The 25503-nt window shown below is 48.3% G+C and overlaps 1 protein-coding gene across 3 annotated transcripts in view; it reads left to right on the top strand.

The window, feature by feature from the left end:
- LOC144137571 (papilin-like) overlaps window positions 1-25503 on the top strand; it is a 113722-nt gene that overhangs the window by 48168 nt on the left and 40051 nt on the right. For all 3 annotated transcript variants that reach the window (XM_077669495.1, XM_077669494.1, XM_077669496.1), the window contains exons 10-16: window positions 117-249; window positions 1320-1446; window positions 2621-2831; window positions 18446-18631; window positions 19515-19703; window positions 20733-20915; window positions 22328-22469. In XM_077669495.1, the coding sequence (XP_077525621.1) occupies window positions 117-249; window positions 1320-1446; window positions 2621-2831; window positions 18446-18631; window positions 19515-19703; window positions 20733-20915; window positions 22328-22469 (1171 nt within the window). The remainder of the gene's footprint in view (window positions 1-116; window positions 250-1319; window positions 1447-2620; window positions 2832-18445; window positions 18632-19514; window positions 19704-20732; window positions 20916-22327; window positions 22470-25503) is intronic.

Below are 25503 nucleotides of genomic sequence, written 5' to 3'. Positions count from 1 at the left end.
GCAGGGAGGTGGCAAGTGTTTGTCCCTTTTTCTTCATTCCGAAGATGCTTTACTGTGCCCCAAAAATTCACGAAAGCTGTCTGTCTGTTCTTTTATCGTGTCACGTGGCTGCTCAGCTGCTGTACCAAGAGAAGAACCTGGGGATAACGTACGAGTACTCGGTTCCTGTTGGTGTGAGCCAGCCGCAGCCGGGAACCTACAGCTGGAACTTCGGCGACTTTGGAGAGTGCTCGCAGACCTGTGGAGGAGGTGAGAGCCGCTGGGGAGCTGGTTTGAGTCGAGTCTGATCCACGTTGTAGACATCCCAGGGAGGACTTGGGGTGGAGCTAGTGGCATGGGCCTGCTGGCGGTATTTAATTTGCATTGGCACCTGGTACCGGAGTGCTGGAGGAAAAGGTGCAGAAGAACAAGAGGTCATTGTTCTTTTTTTGTAAAAGAAAGGGACTGCCTTGTACGACGTGGGGAGGGCTTGATGTGGGTAATTCGGTAGAAGTCTCGGTAAAAAGAAACCTGGCAATCGGATGAAAAAAAGCTAAGTGACAGTTTTTTCCCCATCCCCTCTTCTTGTGTGACAAAAAAACGTGAGATGGAGCAGCATGAGGGACTGGCTGGATGAAATGAGCTGGTCTGCTTCCAAAGGCAGCTTTCCAAACCCTGGTGTTTGTGTTTCTCCACTTGACTCATTTTGGAGCGCCTTTCAAAGTTTCTCCCTTTGGCAAAAGGTGGAAATAACTACAGTACTAGCCTAACAGCCCATGCTTTTGGAGACCAAGATGAATCACCGGAAAACCCCACCTTATTTGAAATGCTGGATGGTCGTTCATGTGGGCCGCTAAGACTAGGCCAGATAATATGTGCATCCGTTTTGTCTGTAGCCTCAACAGGGGAGCTTCTGAGTTGGCCAGTGCGTGCCACAGACACCGACGCTCTCGCGCTGCTTATAATAACGGTTATCAAATGGGCAATAAAACCACATGACTTTGAGATCATTTCACGATTGCCAAGCTTTGGCGGGCATATAAGTTGCCGTATGTAGTAGCTCTTTTTGGGGCTGTAATCGGGCCTGAATGTAAAGCATACAAAGTAAGGGGCACGGCTGCTCTGATTGCCAGATGGTACTTCATGCGGCACGAGTAGCCTGTCAGATAACTAAAACTGCTGTGATTGGGCAGCATACTAGTACGCAATGGGACACCTTGACACTGGGTGCGGTATTTTGTGCATTGCCCTCTCTTTAGTCCGAAATGATCGGGTGTCAGCTGTATTCGCTGGGGTCGCTTCACGGTTTGGAGCTTCCTGGCGTCACCCTATCCTTCCAGGCATGCAGAGCCGCCTGGTGTACTGCTCGAACGCAGTCACCTCTGAAAGGGTGTCCGACGACCTCTGCAACCCCACCATCAAGCCGCAGGCCACCAAAGTCTGCAACCCAGAGCCATGCCCTGCTTCGTGAGTTCGAAGCTGGTCTCTTCCACATTTGCTCCTTTTTTTGTTTGTTTCTCGGCCCAGTTTTTGATTTAGTGACACCGTAACAGGACTTTGCAGTCATCTAGAAATGACAGTAGATGGCAGAGAAGCCCCACTTATTTGGATGTACAGCTCGAAGAGTACTGAAAATTTGTCAAGTAGGTTGAAGAATCACAGTCATGTCACTCCTGGTAAAGTGATTTTAACAGACTTGTTTGATTTAGTTCGCTGTTTTGTTTTGGTCATTTTCGCCAGTGTATGAGGAGCAGATGTGTTGGGTGCATCAACGATTGCAGCAATATTTGTTTATCGATGTCATGTTATATTGGGATGAATGTAGTGATGATATGGTGTAATAATTGAGGTTCAATGTGTGTGTGTTCCTCAGAGTTTCCGCAACCAATAAGACAAAGAAAAAAAGGAGCAGGCCGATAGATCTCCCAATATCTTGGCCTCAAACGCAAGAACGCAGAAATAAACACTCTCACACGCAGTCTTTTTTTTACACACCAACACTGTAGAACTTCTCTGAGGATGTATTGAACCTCATTTCCACTCAGCGGTCCTCATTTCAGCGATATTTCTGTCACTTCTTTTTTTTCCCCGGGGAGGCTTCGTGACTTGCAATACATACTACACCACTTGGGAGCCTGGTCAGGGTTCTACAGTGCTGGCACCATTATTACGTCTAGTGGCGTTGCCAGAAATATTTTTCAGCGGATGTCATATGCCTTCTGTGAACACATAAATGCAGGGAATGATCTCACGCGCCCTAACAATATCTTATCTTCATTTTCTTACGCTATTTTCGTTTTTCCATTTTAATTAATAAGTGGATGCAGCGCGCAAATATCACGGGTAAAAAAAACGCTGATAGAAGGGGGGAATGCACAGCTCCGAAAATTTCCAGGAGTGTTCTGACACTAAAGCACCCCCCATGGCTACGCCGTTGCTCTAGTGCATTGTGAATCACCTCGTATTTCTATTTTTCGCACGAGATTAATGCTTTCCAGCCTCGCAAGCATTCACCAATTTTCCCAAATGACCGCTCGGCGAAACTTTGTGTTGTAACTTCGCAATGGGAGCGCCTCTGGTAGCTGTGGGTGGCAGTGGCTTGCAACAAGCCGTTTCCCGCTTCCCTGGCTTTTGCTCCCAGCTGGTACGTGGGTGAGTGGGAGAAGTGCTCCAAGACGTGCGGCAACGGCATCCAGTTTCGGCTCGTCTTCTGCCATTACGAGACAGAAGGGGGCACCATGCTGGCCGACGACTCGGACTGCCTTAGCTCCGTCGGACCGAAGCCGGAGCGGCGGCGCGAGTGCAGCTCCGAGGCCGAGTGCGCCTACTGGGAAGCGGGAAACTGGACCGAGGCAAGTGGCGCGTCTTGGTCTTTCTGGAGGCAGACCTAGTGCTGGATGTTTATAAGCCGTAGTTGTTTTCCGCTCAAATGCCTGCAGATTTGCTGTCACCGCTATTCTGATGGCAGGCGCTACACCTTTTCATGCCACGACCACATGGCCAATGGGCACAGTTCTCCCGTACCATTTATTTTATTCGTTTACTTGATTCTTGGCCACAAACAACATTGATGCCTTCAGCAAGGTGCATGAAAGAAGCGTGTTCCAAAATAGGCAAAGGAGAGCAAAGCAGTAAAAGAAATAAGAAAAACAAAAACGTGAAGTGGGCTCACGTCAGCAAAAATTTCTATAGGCATGGCGCATTAGTTTTTACACGAGTGCTGGCCGTCTTGAAACCCTGACATTATAATGACAAGATTACATGCGTCCTTTGCTATGGTGGGGATATTCGTCCAGGTCTGAATTTGTTAGTCAGCGGCATTTGCAGCCATCTGACTATGTCTGCGTTATCCGATATGAATATGTGTGAAGCGCAATCTTCTCCTGAATTGTACCGGCAAAGACTTGGTGGCTGCTATTTGTTTTATGTGTGAAGCGCAATGTTCTCCTCAATTGTACCGGCAAAGGCTTGGTGGCTGCTCTTTGTTTGCTCGCGGGATGCTACATTGCTTATTAAAGGGGTCCTGAAATACCTTCCGCCGATGCGTGGATGTACATGTAACCAAATAAAGCAATGTATTAGCAATCTCCTCCCGCAAGAATATTGTTGAAGCGATGAGTATTAGCTGAGAAATCGGAAATCAAAAACCGCGCATTATCGTCGCGCCGCGTTTCCTCCTCCTTTCAACTTACTCTCCGCTGTTGACGGCGAGCGAGCCTTCCCTCCCATGATGCTGCGCTCCCCGGCGGTGACGTACTTCCGCTATTGCGCTGCTCACACAGCCGTCTGCTACGGGCAAGCTTTGTTGACACCATGAATCTCGCGCTCCGCTCAAGGCTGGAAAAGCGAACGAAAAATCTGGCCCCATGTGTGCGGCGGCCTGGCCTTGCCCTTTCGCGGTGTACCTTGCTGCAGAACTTTACTATCGGCGGCACGCGACTTATTATCGGCGGCGAACTCGCAGCCGCACGGGGAGGATCCTGCGTTCGCTCCCTTGGATGCACAGCGCACTGTTTATCCAAAAAGCGCCGTATCAGATGTGGCCCCGCTGGTGCCGGGTCTTATTTTGCGGCGGTGGTAATTCCTGCCGGCGGCATGTGAAAAAGACATTTTAAACCGATGCAGAACCCGTGCACAAAACGCCAGTTCAGCTTGGGGCGACGCGTGGTGGAGAGCGGCAACGTTGGCAAAACATGCTCCACCACAGCTCTGAGCTTTCTAGCGCTGGAGCGAGCACCAATTCTTTGACAATATTAAACATCGGTTGCCCTGGCAACAAGGCACAAACCGCTCTACAAGTCAGTTACGGTTGCGTGATCCCGGTTCAGCTTGGGGCCCCACCTCGCGGCATATGGGCACTGCAGGCATACTACTCACTCCTATTTGGAAGTGCGAGATGCGTTTGGCATTACAGGAGGCGATGGTGTGTGTGTTGTGGACGCCTTAGTTTCGCGATGAAATGCGACGTTGTGCTTCTGCGAGTGGATAGTGCTTCCCATGGTCTGGATTATCTTTCTCAAGCGGCGTACGACTCAACCTCGCATGGGGTATGTGCAGTGTGCGTGGCTAAAAGCCATCTCGGTTTGTGCGCCAGAGTTAAGTGACTTGCTGTTCGTCCCCGCAAACCGCGCGCGAGGTGAGTGCCGAATTTACGAGGGGCAAGAAGGCAAACCAATCGTCTGTCAATCGCGGTTCGGACTTGCAACGCATGTTGTGTCGTTGTGTTCGTTCGAAACGCATCTCTGGATTGTTTGGAAGTTGAATAAAATGTATGCGTCAAACCCGGGCATTCGGCTCAGGGCGTTCTCTGCGATTGCAAGAAAGAAGTGCCACGGGGCTTCAACGCTTTCTTTATGGAACGTACTCAAGTAGGAGAATATTCATGTCGTGTTATGGCCCTGTTTTATTCAATACAAACGGTTAAGCGTTTGTTTACACTTGTTTCGTTTGTCGTAAAATGTCCAAGCACTCCGGCACTCCGCTGGCAGATCAGCCGGCGAGCCGACGCTGAGCAGACGACCCATCTCTTTGCCGGAAGTGCGTGAAGAAGCCGCCCAATAGCAGGATGTCTAGCTCATGACGAACATCTGGGAATCGATGATGTAGACATGTGAAGATGGCGGCGTCCAAAAACACGAAGGAAAGGATGAGAAAAAAGCGACAAACTTTGCAACAAAAGTGTGAGCTTTCCGCTGCGCGTAAAAGAGTAATACTTGGCACAGATGATGTTGACGACCCAATCTAACGATTGCGCTAGTCAATTTAGTGTGCTCAAAACGCCTTTCAGGGCCCCTTTAAAGGGACCCTGTCACACTTACCATCGACTATTTTAAATTTATTTTGAGGTAAAGTCTATTGTCCCAGCAATCTCCTCCCGCAAGAATTATGAAAATCCGTTCACTTTCACCGAAACTACGCGTGATGAAAAATCGCCCATAAATGTTCCCTCTCAACTCAACCGCGAACAACGCGACAAAAGCTGCGCGCTCTCTTCCGGAGAGGAGGGCGCCGTACGGCGTTCTGATGGGGCTGGGGAGTTTTGTCCTTTTCCCCGCAACGCGGAGGGATGCTCTTACCGGCCATCAACTGATAGAGAACGTGACGTCACCGCCAAAAGTCACGTGATAGACATTTTCGTCACTTCCGAGGTTGTGGGGTTTTTGTTGTTGTTTTTACTTTTTCACGAATGCACTGCGCATAGTATCAAGAAGCTATGCACTTCGGTAAGGTGTTTTAGGGGCGAAGCTCCTAAAGCCATGGGTCTGTCCATCCCTTGTGTCTCGTGGTACGTGACCGCCGCATGCTTTCGGAGATGTCGCCAAAAGGGCCGCGTTGCACGCGCAAGAACCGGCTGCAACCGGCAGCGCAAACTCGGCACCGGGAGCGCGAGCTTGTCTGTGTTCGCCAACGGAGGCGCGAGCGCACGTGCACTGCGAGGGGGAGATCACGCAAGAGATCACGCCACGAACGCAGGCAGTAGTTCTCGGAGATCGAACGAGACGCAAGGACCTTTGCTCGTTTCCTCTCGTCTTGTTCGGGCACAAGTTCGCCCTAAATAAAAGTTCTTTCTTTACCGTTGTGTCCCATCCTACGTGACAAATTGTGGTGGAGGTGCGGGGTAGTCCTCGATGGCGCGAGGTCTTTCACCAGGTCTGGGCCTGGGAGCATTGACTCCGAAAATAAAAGTTGATTTGTACAATGTACGCACACAGTCTTACGTCTTTCTTAATGATGTAATGGGCGAACTTTCACGGGAGAGTTACTGTTACCGATGATCTCCCCCTCTCGAGCTTCGCCCCACTTATCATCATTCATTCCGTGGATATGGCGTGATTTTTTTTATCACCATTGCGCAAGTGCGCCCTTCTGCAGTGGTGGGTTCGCTTTGGCGTTTGTTTGATGACCGAGTTTCTGTCAACGTAGCCGTCACTTCTTTTAGTTTCACCCAAGGCTTCAGCCAAAGCATGTGGAGGCGACTGCCAAATGTATCATGTGTGAGCGCTACGGTTGCTTCGCCGTTTTTTATTGTTATTGCGGTTATTGCGTCATTTTGCCCTGGGAATTTGTTCTGCGCCCGAGTTGGTTTCTTTCAACGTAGATGATACCGGCGTGATATGTTGAAGTGTACCGTCGAAGTGTCCCTCGGCGTCGTGTTGTCTGCTTCTTTGAACCAGCTCACGAATGAAGCCGTCACCTTGAGCCCTCGCCGGTGAAATGGCGATAACACGACGACACCGATCTTTTTCCTAAAGAATCGAGGACGAAGTGTGACACCACTAGTTGTGCGCCCCCATATCCTACAAGTATACAAGTCACGTTGCCGTCAGCAACAACATGCAGCAAAGGAGTTCACTAAGCGAGGATATGCCGCGCTGTGATGCAGCTAATGCAGTGATGTGGAAATGATTGTGTGCATTGGGGTGTCAAGCTGGACGTACCACATTCGGCTTGTTATTTCGGTAACAGGTAAATGCGCAAATGAGACGCGGTCGAGTTAACTGTGTTCTGGTATATCTACAAATTCCACGGTGACAGAGAGAGAGAGAGAAAACCTTTAATGAAAGCTGAAGCTGAAGAGGTCAGTCCCATTAACGGACAATTTGTTTTCGCAATGCCTATTCTGTGGACCAGACCACAGGATAGTGTTTGGCTTTATTCTGTGGACCAGACCAAAGGATAATGCTCAGCATTATTTTGTGGACCATTTGAGGCGGCGCCTGGCGGTGCTTTTCGGCGCGGTCGTGTCGTGCAACGTTTATTTCAGAACTGCGGCGACTGCGCCTTCCCGGGTGGGTGGGCGCTCTGGTCGCGAGTTGGAGGGACTAGCGTTGACGGCGTGCGCCGGTCCGCTGAGCTAAGTTGCGGCGTGTAGTTGTTGCGTGTCTGCTCTACAAGTTTCTTCTTTTCGCTTGCGTTTGTTTTTACCCTTGTGCGAGAACCTTGCCTCTTCAGTGCATTCGGTTGTACGGCCGCGGACGAAAACGTTTCGTGACTCCGTAAACACGCTGTTTTCTTTCATGTGCTGTCTTGGCGCACCAACCTACCTCACAGCCGGCTGTACGAGCGGATATTAGTAATAAGAATCTTCATTTACAGGAACAGTACATATAATTTCCCAGCCCACTTAAGCAGCTGATGCTTGTGAGATGGCTGAGCACATGCATCGTGCATGGGGCACATGCTTATGTCTTTACAAAATGAACAACTGTAAGGAGGAGCAGGAAATCTCTTGCTAAAAAGCTATTAATAAAACCAAGCAGCCTAATGAAGAAAAACCGAAACATTCTAAATGCTAACACAATATAACCAAGCAACATGCAATTCAAATCTGAATACAAAACTTTCTAATTTATCCAGAATTTTTGGTTAGCTTCAACAGTAGAACCATTTGATTTTTTTTCTTTTTGAAATTATGAAGCATACACGCGCAAATGTCTATCATAATTGGAAGCATGCAGTTATTGCGCATGGCTCTGAGGAAGTATCATTAGTGCTGCAATGAATTTGCGCGATTGGCATGGCACACTTGACAGCCACTTCTACGCGAAAATTCATTTAAAATGCTGTCATTCTATATATTTTAGCCATCGCTCAAAATCACTGGGCATACATTTTACTGTACATTTCTCCTTAGATGTCACGGCCCGCTTCAAATGAATCGCAAGCTGGAATAGCAGCAACAAAATGCTGAGCAACTTCCGAGAGAACAGTTATTTCTTTTGGAGTACACAGCCAGATTAAGCTCATCAGAACACGAGAGACCGCAGGGCGGAACACTACGGCAGGCAGTTTTCGGCAAGGGCGAAGGAGTCCAAGAGCGAAAAAAGTCACGTGACCACTAACTCTGCGTAACTTGTAACGCCACGTACAGGCGCCGTCAGAAGTAATAGGAGTACGGGCGTTATGGCCGAATTAAGGTCAGGGGCCTTAGGCCGAATCACATAGGAGCGCCGTGTAGCTGCACCTGCGGTAAATGAAAGGAGCAGAACACACATGCGTGCCTGCCGACGGTGATAGCCCATCTATGCTTCACGAACCACGTCTTTTAACGCGGCTTCGAGCAAATTATTATTTGCACCGCTGTGATCTGGCCCCTTCACCCCTTTGTGTATTTTGCAATGAATTAGAGACTATAGAACATTTTCTCCTCTTCTGCCGACGGTTCACCTCCATACAAAAAAGATACCAGGAAAACCCTTTTAATGAATTGGCCCACCAAATCACTGTTCATCTAATATTATCATTCGGGGCGACAGTACTGGGTTTTTGCCGCGGGGATCTTTGCCGCGCTGTACATTCATTCAACTTTGAATCACGCCGTCTACCGTGCTAGCCGCTAATTCAAGATGGCGGGCTGCTCTTAAAAACGTGTCTGCGCCTGTATCCTCTGCCTTACCGCTCACTGGCTCTCCTTCTCTGCCGAATCTTCTTTCCTAATTTTTTTACGTACTTTCCACGATTGTCCTTCGGCCTATCCTTTACTTATTCATTTGTGTTGATTTTGTAGTTGGTGAGCTCTATCTGCTACCACACCTCATTTTCTGGCAGTTTACGTCTTATCTTTTTATTTCCGTTTATACTCACCTTTTTCCTGTTTTTATTCACTTTACGTCTTTGAATCCAAATTCAAGTTTTTCCTCTTCTCTCAGTTAGCGCCCATTTCCTGGCCAATCCCCCTGAGTGGGTACGAGCCATTTTTTTGGTACCAACCAACGAAATTATTCGCAGAATGCTGGTCTCAGCGATGGCGCTGATAGCATACCCACCTAAAAATATTAGAAAAGAAAAATTGTCACCGAAGATCTGTGCGATCGCGACGCCTCTCCAGCAGCTCGCGTGCGCTGGAAGAGTGTGAGCGACGCTGCAAGATACCGCCTCTGCTATTAGCGCCATCGCTGAGCCCAGTATGCTGCGATTAATTTGCTCGAAGCCGTGTTAAAAGTGGTTTGAGAAGCATCGAATGGCTATCACCGTCGGCAGGCGCGCATTCATGTTCTGCTCCTTTCGTTTACCGCCGGTGCAGCTACACGGCGCTCCTATGCGGTTCGGCCTAGCGTCACTAAATAAAGAGTAGCTTATTTAGTGGCTCTAGTTCGGCCACAGCTCCCGTGTTCCAATTACTTCTGATGGCACTTACTTCTTTTTAGGGGCCAAGCCGCTTAGGGGCTGGGGCTGTTGGCATCTCCCGTCGTCGTCGTCGTAATCGTCGTCTCACCTCACGGTACTACAACACCCGGACACTCGTTTACGCCTCGCACTAGAGCGCTTCGTAACGCGTAGTAAAAAATAACAAAAAAACACCGAGACTCTCGTTTACGCCTCTAGAGAGAACGCTTCATGCTTCGAAGACAAGAGACTTTTACAGCAAAGTTGTATACCTCTACCCCCCCCCGACGGTTTCATCTCCGTCGATCAGAACAACATTCCCCTTTACGCACAGCAAGCGATGCAGGTAGCGTAATGTCGTCGTCGGGCATTTAGTCCACAGCATAACAGAACACACGAAATCAACAAAGACGTCCGAAGTGGCGAGCCCTACGTTCCACACCACGATGCGACGAAGTGCGGCCGAGTTCACGTTCACAAATATTAGGTGTGCAAAGAAATGTCTTCAACTCCCGATGACTTGATGCCGACCGTTTTAACGCTACAGGAAGCTCAGTTTGCGCCGTATTTGTCCCGCGCGAACTTTGTAATAGTCGCAATGTTTAATATTCATGTTTATTATAGAACAACAAGCTTGGTATGGCTTGAGTTGGCTTCGGGGGAGGCTTGCAACTCTACGGCCTACTCTACCACAATCTTGGCAATCTTGGTCCACAGAACAAAGCTGAACATTATCATGTGGTCTGGTCCACGGAATAAAACCAAAGGTTATCCTGTGGTCTGGTCCACAGAATAATGCTGAACATTATCCTGTGGTCTAGTCTACAGAATAGGCACTGCGATTTGTTTTATGGTAAAGGCGAGATTAGCCAAGCCATTGCACTTAGTTTGCTATCGCCCTTGATCTCTGCGCGCTCTTGGTGGCTGAGTGCGATGCTTGCACGGGCAGCAATTTTTGCAGGCAGCTGTATGATGCGGGCTTCCAAATACAACTGGCGCACATACATACTATTTTAAATTGCCTAACTGGTGAAGAGAGCAAACATTAAATCGTAAATCAGTGGGAAGCAGAAGGCATGTAAAGTTTGATAACTGCACCTCGCAGGCAGCCAGTGGTTATCAGCCTTTCTTATATGCACCTCCTGCAGCTGTAACTGCCCTACCTGGCCTAATTGCACCTAATGACGGTACAGGACGAGAATATTAACAGATAAGCCATTTGCAGTGTCGTGGTATTCTATTGTCTCTCTGTTTCCTTAGTGCAGGAACACACCCAGCTCAGCATCATCACAAACTTTATATATGATAGCAAAGCAAAGTTCATCCAGCTGTGAGTGGTCATAGCGCTGTACTGTTATTTTTATGGCGAGCCTTCCCTGACCAAAACACCTTTTCCCATGGTGTTCTACACCCATGACTACTATTCCTGAGACCCACTTTGGGTTGTCCATAGAAGCAGCCATTCCAATGAGAAAAGGACGAGTCATTTATGCGGGCCTTCCCCATCGAGATGTCAATAGTCACCTGCACTCATGCTATTGTCACTCCAATTGCCTTTGAACTCTCAACTGTGCATTGTGCTGTCAAAACTGCAAATGCTCAACGCAGGAACACACATGCACACTAGCTCAATCAGCGCAGTAAAGCACTGGGACAGGAAGATGCTTTGAGTCTTCCAGCATATTCATGGTCACTATTCAATATTTACATCCGATGATTGCAAAGAGACAGCCTGAATGTTTCTAAGCACTTTGCCGACCACATTTTCCTCTCCCCATACCAGACTCTTTGCCAAATTACTGCCTTCAGGTCCTTCTGCTTTCTTAAGACTCAAAAATCTCTGCCCTCAAAGTTGCCGATGCATCTGCTCCCTTCTTTGCACTGTTTCCAAGAGGAAGTTTCTCTCCAAAGGCGTCTAGTTGGAGTGGCCCTCACACTTTTTCAATCTGGACACATGTAATACCCTGTCCACTGAAATCCACATGAGTCACTAAGTCGTAAATTTTCATAATGTCTTTGCACATTGATAGCAGGTATAGGTTCTAAAGAGTGGACTCTGGTGGTATGTTGTGGGGCAACACGTTACGTAAAATGGACTCGGCAAGCCTAAAAAGGCATTTTTAGGGCAACAAAAAGCCAATATAGGCACGAATCTAAAAATAAGCCCTTATAAGCACAATAAACAGTTGATTAAATTTTAATTCATGTAGTTTGTGGTTATTTGTTGAATAAATTTTACAGGGACTCCAGGAAAAAAATGGGCATTTTGCCTAAAGTTTCGATCTCTGGTCATATTTTGTATAGGAGGGCATGAGCTGTGTCTCAAATATTATCATGTGCCTGTGCATGACTGTTTGGTGTGTCGGAATTTGCTTTTTTTACTGATGTGCACATGGTTTTTGTATATACACGATTGTACTTCAGCAGTAATACTTTGTTTCACTTGTTCCTGTCATCCTCATCTGTCTCTTGCCAAAATTTTGCCTGTATATATGCGAAGGTATCTTACCAATAAATCCTAGTTGGAAATAGCACTTGTTCATGTCATCCTTCTTTGACTCTCATTCAAATTTTGCTCTTTACACGTGTGAAGTCGCCCAAAAGTTCACATCGGTCAGTTACATGAGAGATCCAGAACACCACCCACTAAAAGTCTGCATGGCTTCACCTAATAATTAGGCTGTAAGCTTCAAGTGATACCAACACTATGGAGGAAAAGTGAGTAGTATAATGCACTAAAGAAATGGAAAAGATACGAGGCTGTTTGGGCACAACTTTTTATTGCAATCGCATATCCTGAAAAAAAAGAGTCAGTGTTGGGTGCAACAGGGCCTCGGAACATGTTGGCTTTAATGTTTGTTTCAGTGAAGTTTTTGCTCAGCCGACATCACGAGCACCGAGTTAGGTAACAGCACTGTATCTATATGAAAACTATCATGCATAGAGGTGTGGCTTCTATACTCAATAAAGTGCAAAGGCTTTATTAAAAGGGAAACAAAAACTGCATGCAGTGCCCTTAGAGCAAGTAAATATCTTCATTAAAGGGACACTGAAGTGATATGTAAACATTGCGGGATTACTAGCGCAAATTGTAGTCCGGAGTCCCCAGGCCATGTTTCGACCACTCTAGGCGCGTTTACGCGATTTTATTTAGTAGAAAAACTAATTCGAAAACGCTGTCCTCCTCTCTTTACGCTCGCCCATTTTCTGTGGCGTTTTCGTGTGACGTCAGGAGGGGATGAGCTGGCAATTGGCTGCGCCACGGCTGAGCTACTGCACGGCTCCCCGGCCGACAGAGTCAGTCGGCCCAGCGTCTCGTCCGCCGGCCGCCGGCGGGTCGTCGCAATCAAGGAGGTTAAAAAAAAATTGCTTGGTCGCAATTCGTTCGCTTAGTTGAAACGAAGCCAGGACACGTTTGTGAATGGAAGAATGTGCCTTTCTTTACTTGGTTTGTTTGTACACTGTATCTAGCTCCAAGTCAAGGTCGCTTCACACAAGCGCTGCACATGCGACGCTTCGCTGACTGGTACGCCAGTAGGAAAATATAAGGCCTCTTGAAGGCGGGAGAAGAGTCAGCGAAGTCAATATAGGTACTAAAGAAATAAAATCAACTGATATTTTTACCGTACAGCGTAAAACTAGGGCGCGGGAAGCCCTTCTTTGCGCTGGGCGAACAAGCACAGCGGTCAGCAGCACGACTACGCATCTGCGAACGCTTTTCCGTCTACGAAATGCAATTGCTAGACGTGAGCTACTGCGGAAACTCGGGTGACGCTTACTGCACGATCGCAGTACAACAAATAGTCACCTAAGCGGCTTGAAATGTCAAAACTAAATAAAAGTGTAAACCGGTTGTACAATATATACTCTATATTAGCAAGGCTTTCGCGTCCCGCTCCGTGGCCTAGCGGTTTGGGGCGCTGGGATTTCACCGCAAATGTTTTGCGAGTCATGAGTTCGAATCCCCGCGGGTACGTGCTTTTTTTTTCTGTAAGTTAACTTTTTTGTTTTCCGCCGATGTTTTCTATATTGAGTTCACCTTTTTTGGGGCCGCAACGTTCATGGCTTCACGAACTAGTTCACAAAACGCGCGCAGGCTGGCACTGGCGCGCTAGCGAGTTCTCGTTGGCGTGCTGTTGCCATAAGCACCGACTGCTTGCAGGCAGTGGGCACAGGCCAGAATGAACAGACCCTTGGCCTGGTGCGAACACGCTTTTTACGATACAGGCATGAGGGAGGCAAGCTCCAAATATGGGGGAAAAGCGCATGACATTTGGGCGTCTGCGGGTACGCGGAGGGCGTTCATGCACTGCGTAGGTCTCGGCTAGTGAATGCTACGACTACAAGCCGTCCTGGGAGGCTTATCTTGTGCATTTTACAGCCGACAACATGGCAGAAGCGCGGTACGATGATTACTGAGATATTGAGAATGCCCATCCAACAAAGCCATTGGTTATGTTTTACAGAACCGAAACCGAAACCGAAACTTGTGTGATTGCTAACCTTGGGCATCGTCCAATCACGGCGCCCCTCCTCTCAACGTCACAGCCTTAGTTGGTGCGGCCGCCGCAAACCGCGCATGGTAGTTTTTCTTCTTTCGCGCTTTGTAAAATAATTACCGATTTGTCAACCGGATAAACGATGAAAAATGTGCTAATTTGAGCCAGTCTACGCAGTGCAAGCAAAAACGGGAGCTTGACAAATTCACTTCAGTGTCCCTTTAAGTGACTTTTGCTTCACCTAATGGGAATGCACTGTATGACTGGTTAAGGTGGTACAAAAACAATAAAAAACAATTCAGCTATTATCAACACACCCACTGAAAGGAAAGTGCTGGTGATCCATTTTACATTCCTGCGTTTGAGGTGTTTGCAGCAGAAAGTGCTGGTGATCCCTTTTACATTCCTGTGTTTGAAATGTTTGCAGCATATTGTGGCAAATTTTAATTTTTGTTCCCAGTGCATATTACGAAAGGCACAAATTGCGGCTCGTTGAATGTTATGTAGTGCTTTTGAATGGACTACATATTAGGGGTGGGCGATTGATCGACCAACTTTCCGATTAATGCTTTAGTTGCGATTAATTTTTTATTCGGTTGAAGTCATGTGAGCAAACCGAAACAGGAGTGCCGCATTGAAATTGTGTGCATGTTGAGAACCATATTTGTTGTTAAATAACCCGCCTGACGTTACAACAGAAAACAATGCAATTATGCTCAGAGATGACAGCGATTAAAACTGATAGGGTGGAGAAGCATTTTATTATTATTATTGTATGGGTATCATTAAATATTATTTTTGGTCATTTTTTGTTTAAAACCAATGCTACCAGTTAATTGATCAATTAAGATTAAAGCTAGCCAGTTAACCGGATTAAAACTTTTAACCAAAGCCCAGCCCTCTATGTATGTAACTTACACCTTGGCTTTATTTAAAAGGTCAGACTGCACATCATTACTACAATATTGTTGTGTGAGGAACAACACTACCACCACACAGGAATTAGAATACGCATAGATAAATTCCACAAACCGGCAGCCAGAATGCAAAGGAAGCCAAGTAAACCAGGAGAGGCCATCCATTCATTAAACAGCCATCGGTTCAGTTCTTGTGCAAGATGGATGAAGCGTACCACTTGACCTTACTTCAACTGTGGTATCAAAACAGCTTGTCCGAGTTGCTGCTGCTGCTTCCTTTTTTTACAGCCATGCTATAGACACTCGGTATGAAATAAAATCATATTTGCTACCACTAAACAAATGCGTTCTTAAGAAAAAAGCTACGTAGCTGCAATGACAGATACGTAAGACGTCACCCACCCAGCACTCGCGTGTGTGATAAATTGCTTGCCCATGCCCTCTCCTTCTCGCCAATGCAGACATTTAGTTCAAGTGGTAGGCATGAGTGCTAGTACAGCAATCTTCATGGAAGATGGTGATTTAAAATGAAGCACTCATAATCCCCAAACCAAGTACTGAAAAGCATGAAGACAACATTAAAACATTTTTCGTTCGTCCGCAGTGTCCACAATGTCTTTGGCACCTCACTGCACCTAGCCTAGCTACGACTTCGTGCTGTGGAAAGCAAAGATTGGCTCGCTTCCGCACGTGCCTGTTCGTTTAGACCAATAAAAATTAAAGCACGCAGTTGCAAGCAAGCATAAGCAGAGACCAGGGCCGTAGCAATAAATTATTTTCGGAAGGGGTTATGGGCTATCGGAAGGCAGGAGTTTTGCCCAAGGGAACACGAATTCTCGCTTAAGCGCTGCCCGGAAATCTTTCGGAGGAGGTTCGAACCCACAACCCCCCCCCTCTCTCTCGCAACGTTACTGGTAAAGACTGTACCCAAGGTCTGATGAATCAAGCACACACGAATGCTCGAGTTCACCGCCCTGCCGCGACACTTTTTTTTGTTTTGTTTTGGTGCAGTACGATATCGGTCATCCAAACTTTTTATGGGCCTGATACTGGTACTACAACGGAGTTATGGGGGAGTCAGTGACTGCTGAACAGGCAACATCAGCAACACGCTTGCAGCAGCTACGCGACGCGTTCATCTTCCAACAGCTCGACGCAGCACTTGACAATCGTGTAAGCACTGTCCACAGCGGCTACGTTGACAGAAACTCGGGCATCAAACAAAACGCCGAAGCAAACCCACCGCTGCAGAAGGGCGCACTTGCGCAATAGCGATAAAAAAGCACCTTACCGCGGTGCAAGCTTCTCAATGCTATGCGCAGTAACGTTGATGCGCAGTGCCTTCGTAATAAAAGTAAAAACAACAAAAAAGGCCCACGGCCCAGGAAGTGACGAAAATGTCATTATCACGTGACTTTTGGCTGTGGCGTCACGACCTCGTTCTGTTGATGGCCGGTAAGAGCGTCCGCAACGTGGACGGGTCTATTTCCGGTCTGGTGCCACAAAAAGGCAGGCATGGCGGCCTGCTCGCAAGCAAGCGCTCAGGCTGGTAGGGGGTTTTTGAAGCAATAAACGTTTGTTGTCGAGTGGGCTCGTTGAAAGTGAAATATTTAGTTCCTCAATAAAACTCCGCGCGCACTCAAAACAAAAAAAACACCAAAAACATGCGGACCGGTTCAGACATAAAAGAGGTTGATACACAGCGCCGACGATGGCGGATCGTCACAGGAAATGCCAGAACTTAGCTGCGGAGTTGACCAGCGACAGCCAATAAGACAGCCTGGACAACCATGGCCCGATTGACGTCGCAAAGGCCATGCGAGGGGTGCACAATGAGGAGAATTGAAGAGAGCGTGGTTGGTTTTTCTGCGTTTTTCACGGCGATTTGCGCGCTTATCGCTTCACGTGCACGTGTAATATTTGGCTCGGGTATTCCTGGCTGTGTAATCTAAACGTTGCACAGGATTACTTGCACTGCACGAAGAGTGTTGCAGGGTCCCTTTAAGATGGTTGGGGGCATCCACGAGGCAACAAAAATTCTTCATTCAAAGATGACATGGTGGCCTTCATTTTGACCTGAGGAAAACAGTGGATGATGCACTTGTTTTATAGCCGTGTGGCGTTAAGGGCGAAGGGAGAGGGGGATTTCGGGCTTCAAAAGCAAAAAGACAGGGTTGAAAATCTGAGACACATAGCGCCATTCACAAGCCAGTGTCATTAACAAATGGCTACGCTATAAAAAATATATGTGAAACCAAGAACAAATACAATGAGTGGCTGGAAAGGTGGAACCTGGCGTCACTAAATAAGCTACGCTTAAGAGTACCGCCACTTCGTGACCCCGGAAGCGTCTGGGGGCCATTTTGTTTCTGCCTTGCAGTGCTGCCATCTCTTCCAACGAAACCGCCACCGGTTGTGACGGGCAGAGTGTGACCGACCGCTCTAGCGTCCGCGCAGCAGAGAGAGAGAGAGGAGAGGCGCCCAGAAACAAAACGGCTGCGCTCATATGTAAACAAATATCACGCGGTGCCGACCGACCAATGAAAATCCTGGCGGCATATAACAATGACAGAAAAGAGTGCCGATACTCTAAAAGCCTTTATTTACTGGCGCTAGTGGCACCATCGCTGAGAAGCCCTTCCAACAATGTGGTGAGTTCGCTATTGTCCCTGGGGAAACTTGGCTCATCATTTTGGCAACTACCAAGCACTTCCCCGCTGTCCCCTCAAAAGCCCTGGGAATTTGCCTGATGCTCTCGTGAGTGAACGAGGAACGGAACTCGTGGCTGCGCTTTCGCGCAGCCGGTGTGCGACGCTGTGTTTGTTCCAGAGAGTTTAACACACTGTGGCCTTTGATGTGGTTCCCCGTGGACGGAATGCCTACTGACCGCCCTCCCATCATTATTATTATCAGACCACTTGTGCCCGCTGTAGTACAGAGGCCGCTTTCATATTCCCCGAGCCGTTCCTGTCTTGCGCTGCCCCAGTCCATTCTTTGCCTCCGAAATTTGTGTTTTCCTCTCACCGTAGAGTCTTCCTCTTCTTCTTGTCCTGTCTCTTGGCATCCTCTCTGTTGCCTTCGTGATCCGTCAGTTGTCAGCTCTGCATAACATGCCCAGCCCAAGTTCATTTCCTTTTCTTTATTTGACGAGTTATTTAAGCTTTGAATGAATGGAGTAGGGAGACTGGCGGTCTGAACTCTGCAGTCACAGATTTTTCACCAGTGACGACGTTGTTTGCCACCGAATGCAATCCTTTTTAGATGTAGTTTGCCTGAGGTTCTGACGTAACTGCTCACCGAATAAATATTCCGGTGAATTTCAGTCAACAGGAGCTTCAAGTGACGCTGAAAGTGGCACCACTCTGGAAGGCTTTGTCAGACGTGTTAGGCTTTGTGGTAGGCTTTGTCACTCTGTCAGGCATGTCGCTATCTTTCTTTTTGCAGTGTGACCGCCTGTGCGGAGAAGGCACTCAGGTTCGCGACGTTCAATGCATCTACCCTCTTGAAGGCAACGCTGTCGAAGTGCTCGACGACCTGGGCTGCGACCAGTCGACCAAGCCGGCGACCAACCGGACGTGCGAGATCCGACCTTGCGACGGCACCGAGTGGGTGACATCGCCATGGTCAGGGGTGAGTGTTGTGCACCTGCGTCAACTTGGTGTCACTCGTTGGTCAGCCTGGCCAATAGATTGGTCGCACGTACCGAGAGCTGAATGGGCCTAGAAGGGGCCGTGCAGACCAAATACAAGTTAAAAGGTTTTGTGTCCTGGTAACAATGACACCAGTTTTATTGTAAACTTCAAACAAATAATCCAGATATTAAGGGAAAGAAACTAAACAGTGGGGAACGCCCGCCACGTTTTGGCGATTTCTCTATGATGTCGCTGATTTGTGTTTGTGCAATTGGTGGTCGCTGATCAATGCAACGACCGAGACACATGACAGAGCGATTGTAGTGGAGCTTCGAGTTGCTTGATTGTACGCCCTGAATACTGATGTGCAGTTTAACACCGTGATAACTGCATTTACAGTGCTAGCCTCTACTGCACCACTCCTGCGCACATCATGTCACCGTAGCACGAAGTTGAATCAAAATCTTTCGCGTTTTTTTTTCAGTTTCAAGAGTGTCTTTTGTGGGTGTAATGGAGCGGACGGTATTTCTTTGAAACTGAGAAGTTGTGTTTCGTTGCATGGTCCTTTTAAACGTGAGGAAACATGGCAAATGTTCTGGCAGAGTGAGTTTTTTTGCAGCTTCTGCAATGCTGAAAAAAAACTCCTCGGAATAATAGAAGTTCCGTATGCATTGAGAACACAAATATTCGAAATCCCAACTTCGAATTGCAGCATTCGAGCCGCCATCGTTCGCTCCAAATTTTTAACTGAAGTGTCAGCATATTCCTGATATTTGTTGCTTTTACGGAATCCCGAAAAAGAGGAGCTGACCCTGGATCTTCTATTGGAAAAATGGAGAGCCACGTGACGATTCTCGTCACCCTCTCTCGTCTGCTCGCAGTGCGACACGCCATGCTCGTCCCAAATCGAGACGCGAGACGTGCTGTGCGTCTTGGAGGACGGCACTCTGCTCCCCGACGAGTATTGTGACGAGGAGAAGCGGCCCAACGCAACCAAGCCGTGCGATGAAGACGTCAGCGCCCTGGACAGCCAGTGTCTGTACATGTGGTACTACTACCCGTGGAGCCCCGTGAGTTCTTCCCGCGTATACCGTTTAGGTATCGGGAGGGATGGTAAATGTCGTTTGGCAATGGGGCGGACTGTATGTGGCTGCCTCTCTTTCTAAGTGGACCAGGTGACTGTTTTTAGGTGCGGAGTACCTTAGTACCTCACAATGTTCGTCCGCATCCGTGCGCATAGCATTTACAATCGCAAAAAATCACACAGGCACCGGCAGGATTCGAGCTTGTGTTTGGTAGACCAGACAGAGTTAGTGTCAGTCGTCTTACCCATTGGGCTGTGACCGTGAGTTAGTACCCGAGAGTCGAACGGCTTACTCCCTCGCCTGTAACGGTTCAGAGAACCTTAGGACCTCCCAATGTCCATCCGTGCGCACACCACCATCAAGCGAAGATCAAGCGAAATTATATTTGAGCCGTGAGTTGCAGTTTCATTTAGGAGATAATCAAGGTGCCACTCACGGCTCAAATCGAACGACGGTCGGGGCGCAAATCAGATGTGCCTCGGGGCACAACTCGGATGTCATTTGGAGTACCCGTACTCCGCACCCTCGCCATCATCCACGGAGTGGAGGTGCTGCCATTTTTTGACGAGCTTACATCACTCGCATACCAAAGTGGGTAAGCCAGTCAGTGAAAAGCCCTGATTGCATTTTCGTATTTCCGTTCGTCTTCCTGTGGATCGACATTGTGCAGAGGCTACGACATGAACCGTTACATCCCAACTGGTTTTGCCCTTCGGCGTCAGAGTGGGCTTTCTGGAGACGGTTAGGCAGTGAATTACATAAGTGGCACACTCGGTAGTAACTGATGGTGGACAGGTGCATGGGCTTGCTGGCCATGCTTCTTATGCTTTTATTTTGTGATCGAGTGGCCGAAAGAAAAAGGGGGTGTTCGGAAGAATAAGTGCTCCACCTTGCACAAATGTGGCAAGGAAACGTAAACCAAGAATTTGTGGGAATAATGAGTTTGACACTACTTTGTGGAAAAAGATTTTCTGCCCGTAATGTTGCTTTTTTCTTCCCCCCTGCCACTGCCAGTGCTCCACTGAATGCGGGCGTGGTCTGAAGACGCGCAAGGTGTTCTGTGGCACGGTGAGCGAGGGCAACATCCAGAACGTGACCGACGACCTCTGCAACCCGGACGACCAGCTGCCCTCCACCGAGGAGTGCGTCATCGAGGCCGTCTGCAATGGCACCTGGATCACTGCTCCCTGGAACCGGGTGGGTTCCTTGTCACGTTTGCCTGAGGATGAGGAGGGGGGTATTGTTGGGAAGTGACTTTTAAAGCGAAGCTCTCTGTCTCACTGATATAGTCTGTGGTCTATCTCAAAACGCCCTGCAGGAAAGCCAACTTTCTTAGACTATGATGATGATGGTGGGCGAAGGGAAAGGATTCGTGCGGTAAGAATTTAACCTGGGTCCCTCGCCTTATGTAGCTAGCGCTTATCTCATGTGGCATTCCAACTTGGTCGAAGCAGTTTGGATTTGGAGAGGCGAGGCATGGACGTGCAAAATTAGACAAAAACATCATGCACCCCTCTCTCCGTCTGACAACGACAATGCTTGAAAGTGACGCTTTCTTTGTGCGAAATGAGATGGCCCAGGGGGAAAGTCAAAGCCGCAGAGATCAAAAGTTCAAACTGTGTGCGAGTGAAAGTCAAAGTTCAACGAGTCAAAGTCCAAACCGCCGGCGAGTCAGAGTCGAAACTCGGACGACAACAGAGGAATCCGTCACGAGAAAGCCTCGCGTTTAACCATCGCTGTCGGTCGATTGGAAGGGGGCGTCGTTTCTTTCTTGGCATTGTTTCCATCAACCGTATAAACTGGAATGTAGGGCAAGCCTGTGTACTCTATAGTTTAAAGAATAAGAAAGGCAGCGAAAAATTTTGGTCGGGAAAGTGCACCACCCACACCTTTTTATTCGTTATTGCATCTTTTGGCACTAGATTGATGGCTTTGTAACAGGCAATGATTTGTCGCCGATTTTGCCACCATACCTGATTGATTGTAGGGTTTAACGCGCCGACGCAACGCAGGCGATGAGGCGCGCCGTAGTGGAGGGCTCCGGATTAATTTTGACCACCTGGGGATCTTTATCGTGCGCCGAAATCTCGTACACACGGGCGTTTTTGCTTTTCGCCTCCATCAGAAAAGCGGCCGCCGCGGCCGCGGCCACCATACCTGTGTGTTTTGAAATCAACCTGAAACCAAAGGCAACCACCACCAGAAAACGGAAACCCAGTCACCCACATAACCACACACAGCACATGCCCGTGCATGGTATTGGGCAAGAACGGGTAAGGCTGGGGAGGTGTAGGGCTGGGCCTTGCGCTACCAACACCAGCCTGTCAGCCTGCTGACTTGCAGGTTCATTTTCCCATTTCTTGCTCTTGGCGATTTTTCAGACGGTAGGTTGGCCATTTGTTCCTTGAGACTGGCAATGTTGTAGAGGCCATGCTTAGATGTTAGGTAAAGGTGAAGGGTAGGGGTTCAGGACATGATCCTGAGGATTTATCTCTTGTCGAGAGGTGTGTTTGTCCTCCAGCGGGTCTTCATTGTGCCAGATCTGGCTGCCGCTTCGTGAGATTGTTGTCGTGCTGAGTTTAACTACGCGAAGGGGTTTGTCTGTGCAGTGCTCGACGCCCTGTGGAGGAGGACAGCGGACGAGAATCATCATCTGCCTCGTGAACGGGAAGCCAGCCGCCCCCAAGAACTGCGACGCCGGCAAGAGGCCCATCGACAGCGAGTCGTGCAACATGGACGCCTGCGACGATGGTTTGCCTCTTCTCCTCCCTCCCCTTCCATCATTTCCAGAGAGGGCTACGCATTGCTTGTTTTGTAGAACGTCCCTTGTGTATATGGCGTCGCAGTGTTCGATTCACGTGTTGTGAGTGGGTGTACCTTCCCACTACGGGGCCGTTGAACAAGGCTCCTCTCGTAGCACACGTACGCAACGGAGGCAAGATGAAGAGCTCAGAACCGCACAATGTGATAACATCGGGTAGCTAAGGGAGCTTGAACAAAGGGCACCCAGGGGAGTAATCGTGTTTCGATTGCGCAGCCATCGTCAAGCGAGTTCTTTTGCTTTTGTTTGTGAGGTCGAGAGGTGTAAGGGACAATAGCATCTGCATCTGTGCCATAGAGACTTGTATTTATAGGGCTTAGAAGTGGTTCTTTCCCATTTTGTTCTTTTTGCACGCACAGTATCAATTTTATCTTGGTAGGTGCAGCATTCAGTTTTGCATTTGGGGCAGGCTTAATAGAATTGCACGTTCTTGGTACAATTTTTCATTTTTCACCTGCTTTACAGGCACAGGGCTTGTGTATTCGTGCAGCATCATCTGTAATCACTAGACGTCTACTAAATATTGTATGGTCTCGTCAGTAAGCCCAACAGCCAGAATAGCCCGAAACATGCCTATGTGTATGGCCGAGTGAACATGCTCCGCAAGTACAGTTAAACCTCGATGTAACGAAGTCGGTAAAATTCGTAATTTACTTCGTTACATTGAAATTTCGCTACATTGAAATTCGCGGTTTTAATGAAGTGTTCATCCCGTGAAGCACTTCCTGCAAAAGAAAACGTGGCGCGCATACACGGCTGGCGCACTCTTTTTGTTTCCATCGGAGCTTAATCGTCTACGCGGGCATCAGATTCATTTTTGTCCACTTCTTGTAGTAGAATTGCGGCGGCATGTTTCAAGCCGTCTGTGGGATGTCTGAGCACGTACTAGTGATGGTTTAGTGCACGGCAATACGTGCACGATTTGTTTTGGCCATGGTGTCAGCCGAAGGTTGCGAATACCCGCCAAATTCTTCAAGCATTTAAATGTGAATAACTGAATTCAAAACGGCCCAAGAAGACGGGCCAAGAAACGGCGACACACAGCGCCGCTTTTTGCACGTCTTTTTGCGCTGTTTTGAATTCAATTACTATGCACCAACTAGCCCTAAACCACCGTTCACGGACTTCAAATGTGACAAAGAACAATTTTTTTTCGGAAAGCAGGAATATGCACCCTTAACAACAGGAATAACCACAGACATAGGCGGACCACCTGTGACGTTGTTCGGTGCACATCACCTTGTGCATGGAAGTCGAATTACCTAAAGGGGACGGTGAAGGGATTTGTAAACATGGCGGTATTACTTGTGAAGATTGTTGTCGGGAGTTCCTAGACCAGGTTTCGACCACTCTGGGTGTATTTACGCAACTTTCTGAGTATAGACAAGAATTTTTACTGTGAACTGGGCACCGCCATTTTTTAACGACCGGTGCGCCATCTGACAGGCATTTCTTGGGGACTGCGTCGCGAGCAGACGGCGCCGCAGTCACACTCTGTTGTTCCGTGCCGTGCGTGCATATTAGACGTCCCAGCGACGTCAGAAATCGGCAAGTGTCATTTATTCGATATGCCAGCAGCGCGAAGTTTAACAGTGCTTTATGGAGAACGTTCAAAGCGTCCGAGAGCTGTCAGGTTTGCCTATAAATTCCGTTCTCAACCCGCTAAGGCGGCGCGCCACCCTACGCACGCTTTGTCCTCACGGGGCTTGCTGTAAGGCTACGTTCCGCCGCGCCAGCAGGACGCCCGACTTTTTATCACCTATTGATGTTTGTTTTCTTAATTCTGGGCAGGTTGCCGTCATTGCCTTTACTTTCGGTGTAAAAAATCTACTCGCCCGGGCGTCACTACGCCGTTGTTGGCAGCAACAACAATCAGCGTAAGCGCAAAGTGCTCATACAAGAAACGTGCGAAGTGCACCACGACAAAAGAGGTGTCTGCATGTGCGGAATCTATTCGCTGCACAAATTTCCTGCGTCCCTTGAGTGTCACCGCGAATGAGTAGTAACGCTGAATCGGAAAGAGTTGGAACCTAGCAAATTTGCGAGGGTAAGTACGGTCGTGCGATGATTTTGGGAGCGCTGTTTATTCACCCTCATGCTGAATCCTTATCACACATTTCTGTGCTTTAGAGGCATTCCCTGTTAATTTTATTGACGGGAAGCCAACAAAAATCAACCCGACACATGTATGACCACGCGATCAGAGGCATTCGCAGGAGACATATTTGCCCCTGCATAACACTATTTCCTGCTAGAAACATAGTAGCAACGTGTTTGGTACACCAAGGTTTCACGGCCGTTTTCTTGCTCAAAAGAACTTTGGCGTTTCAGCGGCGGGTGGGAACCGCCAACAGCAGTTTAATTACCGACATGACCGGGCGTGCTCCGCCACCGCGATGGTACTATTTCGCTTTCGCCTCGCCTTTTTCGCGTGCCCATGCTGCTGCATATATGTGTCGGGTTGATTTTTGCTGGCTTCCCGTCAATAAAATGAACAGAGAATGCCTCCGGAGCACAGAAATGTGGGATAATGATTGAGAATGAGGGTGAATAAAGAGCGCTTCCAAAATCATCGCACGACCATACTTGCCTTCGCAATTTTGCTAGGTTCGACATCTTTCCGATTCAGCGTTACTACTCATACGCGGCGGCACTCAAGGGACGCAGGAAATTTGTGCAGCGAATAGACTCCGCACATGCAGACACTTGTTTTGTCGTGGTGCACTCTCACGTTTCTTGTATGAGCACTTTGCGCTTACGCTGATTGTCCTGCGATACTTCTGTGGTGCAGGCCTGGAATCTCTTTTCCATCTCACACAATGTTGTTGCAGCCAACGACGTAGTGACGCCCGGGCGAGTAGATTCTTTACATCGAAAGTAAAGGCAATGACGGCAACCTGCCCAGAATTAAGAAAACAAACATCAATTGGTGATAAAAAGCTGGGCGTCCACCTGGCGTGGCGA

Source organism: Haemaphysalis longicornis, unplaced genomic scaffold (genome assembly GCF_048455015.1).
Source record: "Haemaphysalis longicornis isolate Haplotype H1 unplaced genomic scaffold, Haemaphysalis longicornis Haplotype H1 scaffold_409, whole genome shotgun sequence".
Classification (NCBI taxonomy): domain Eukaryota; kingdom Metazoa; phylum Arthropoda; class Arachnida; order Ixodida; family Ixodidae; genus Haemaphysalis; species Haemaphysalis longicornis.
This window is presented reverse-complemented; position numbering and strand designations above follow the sequence as displayed.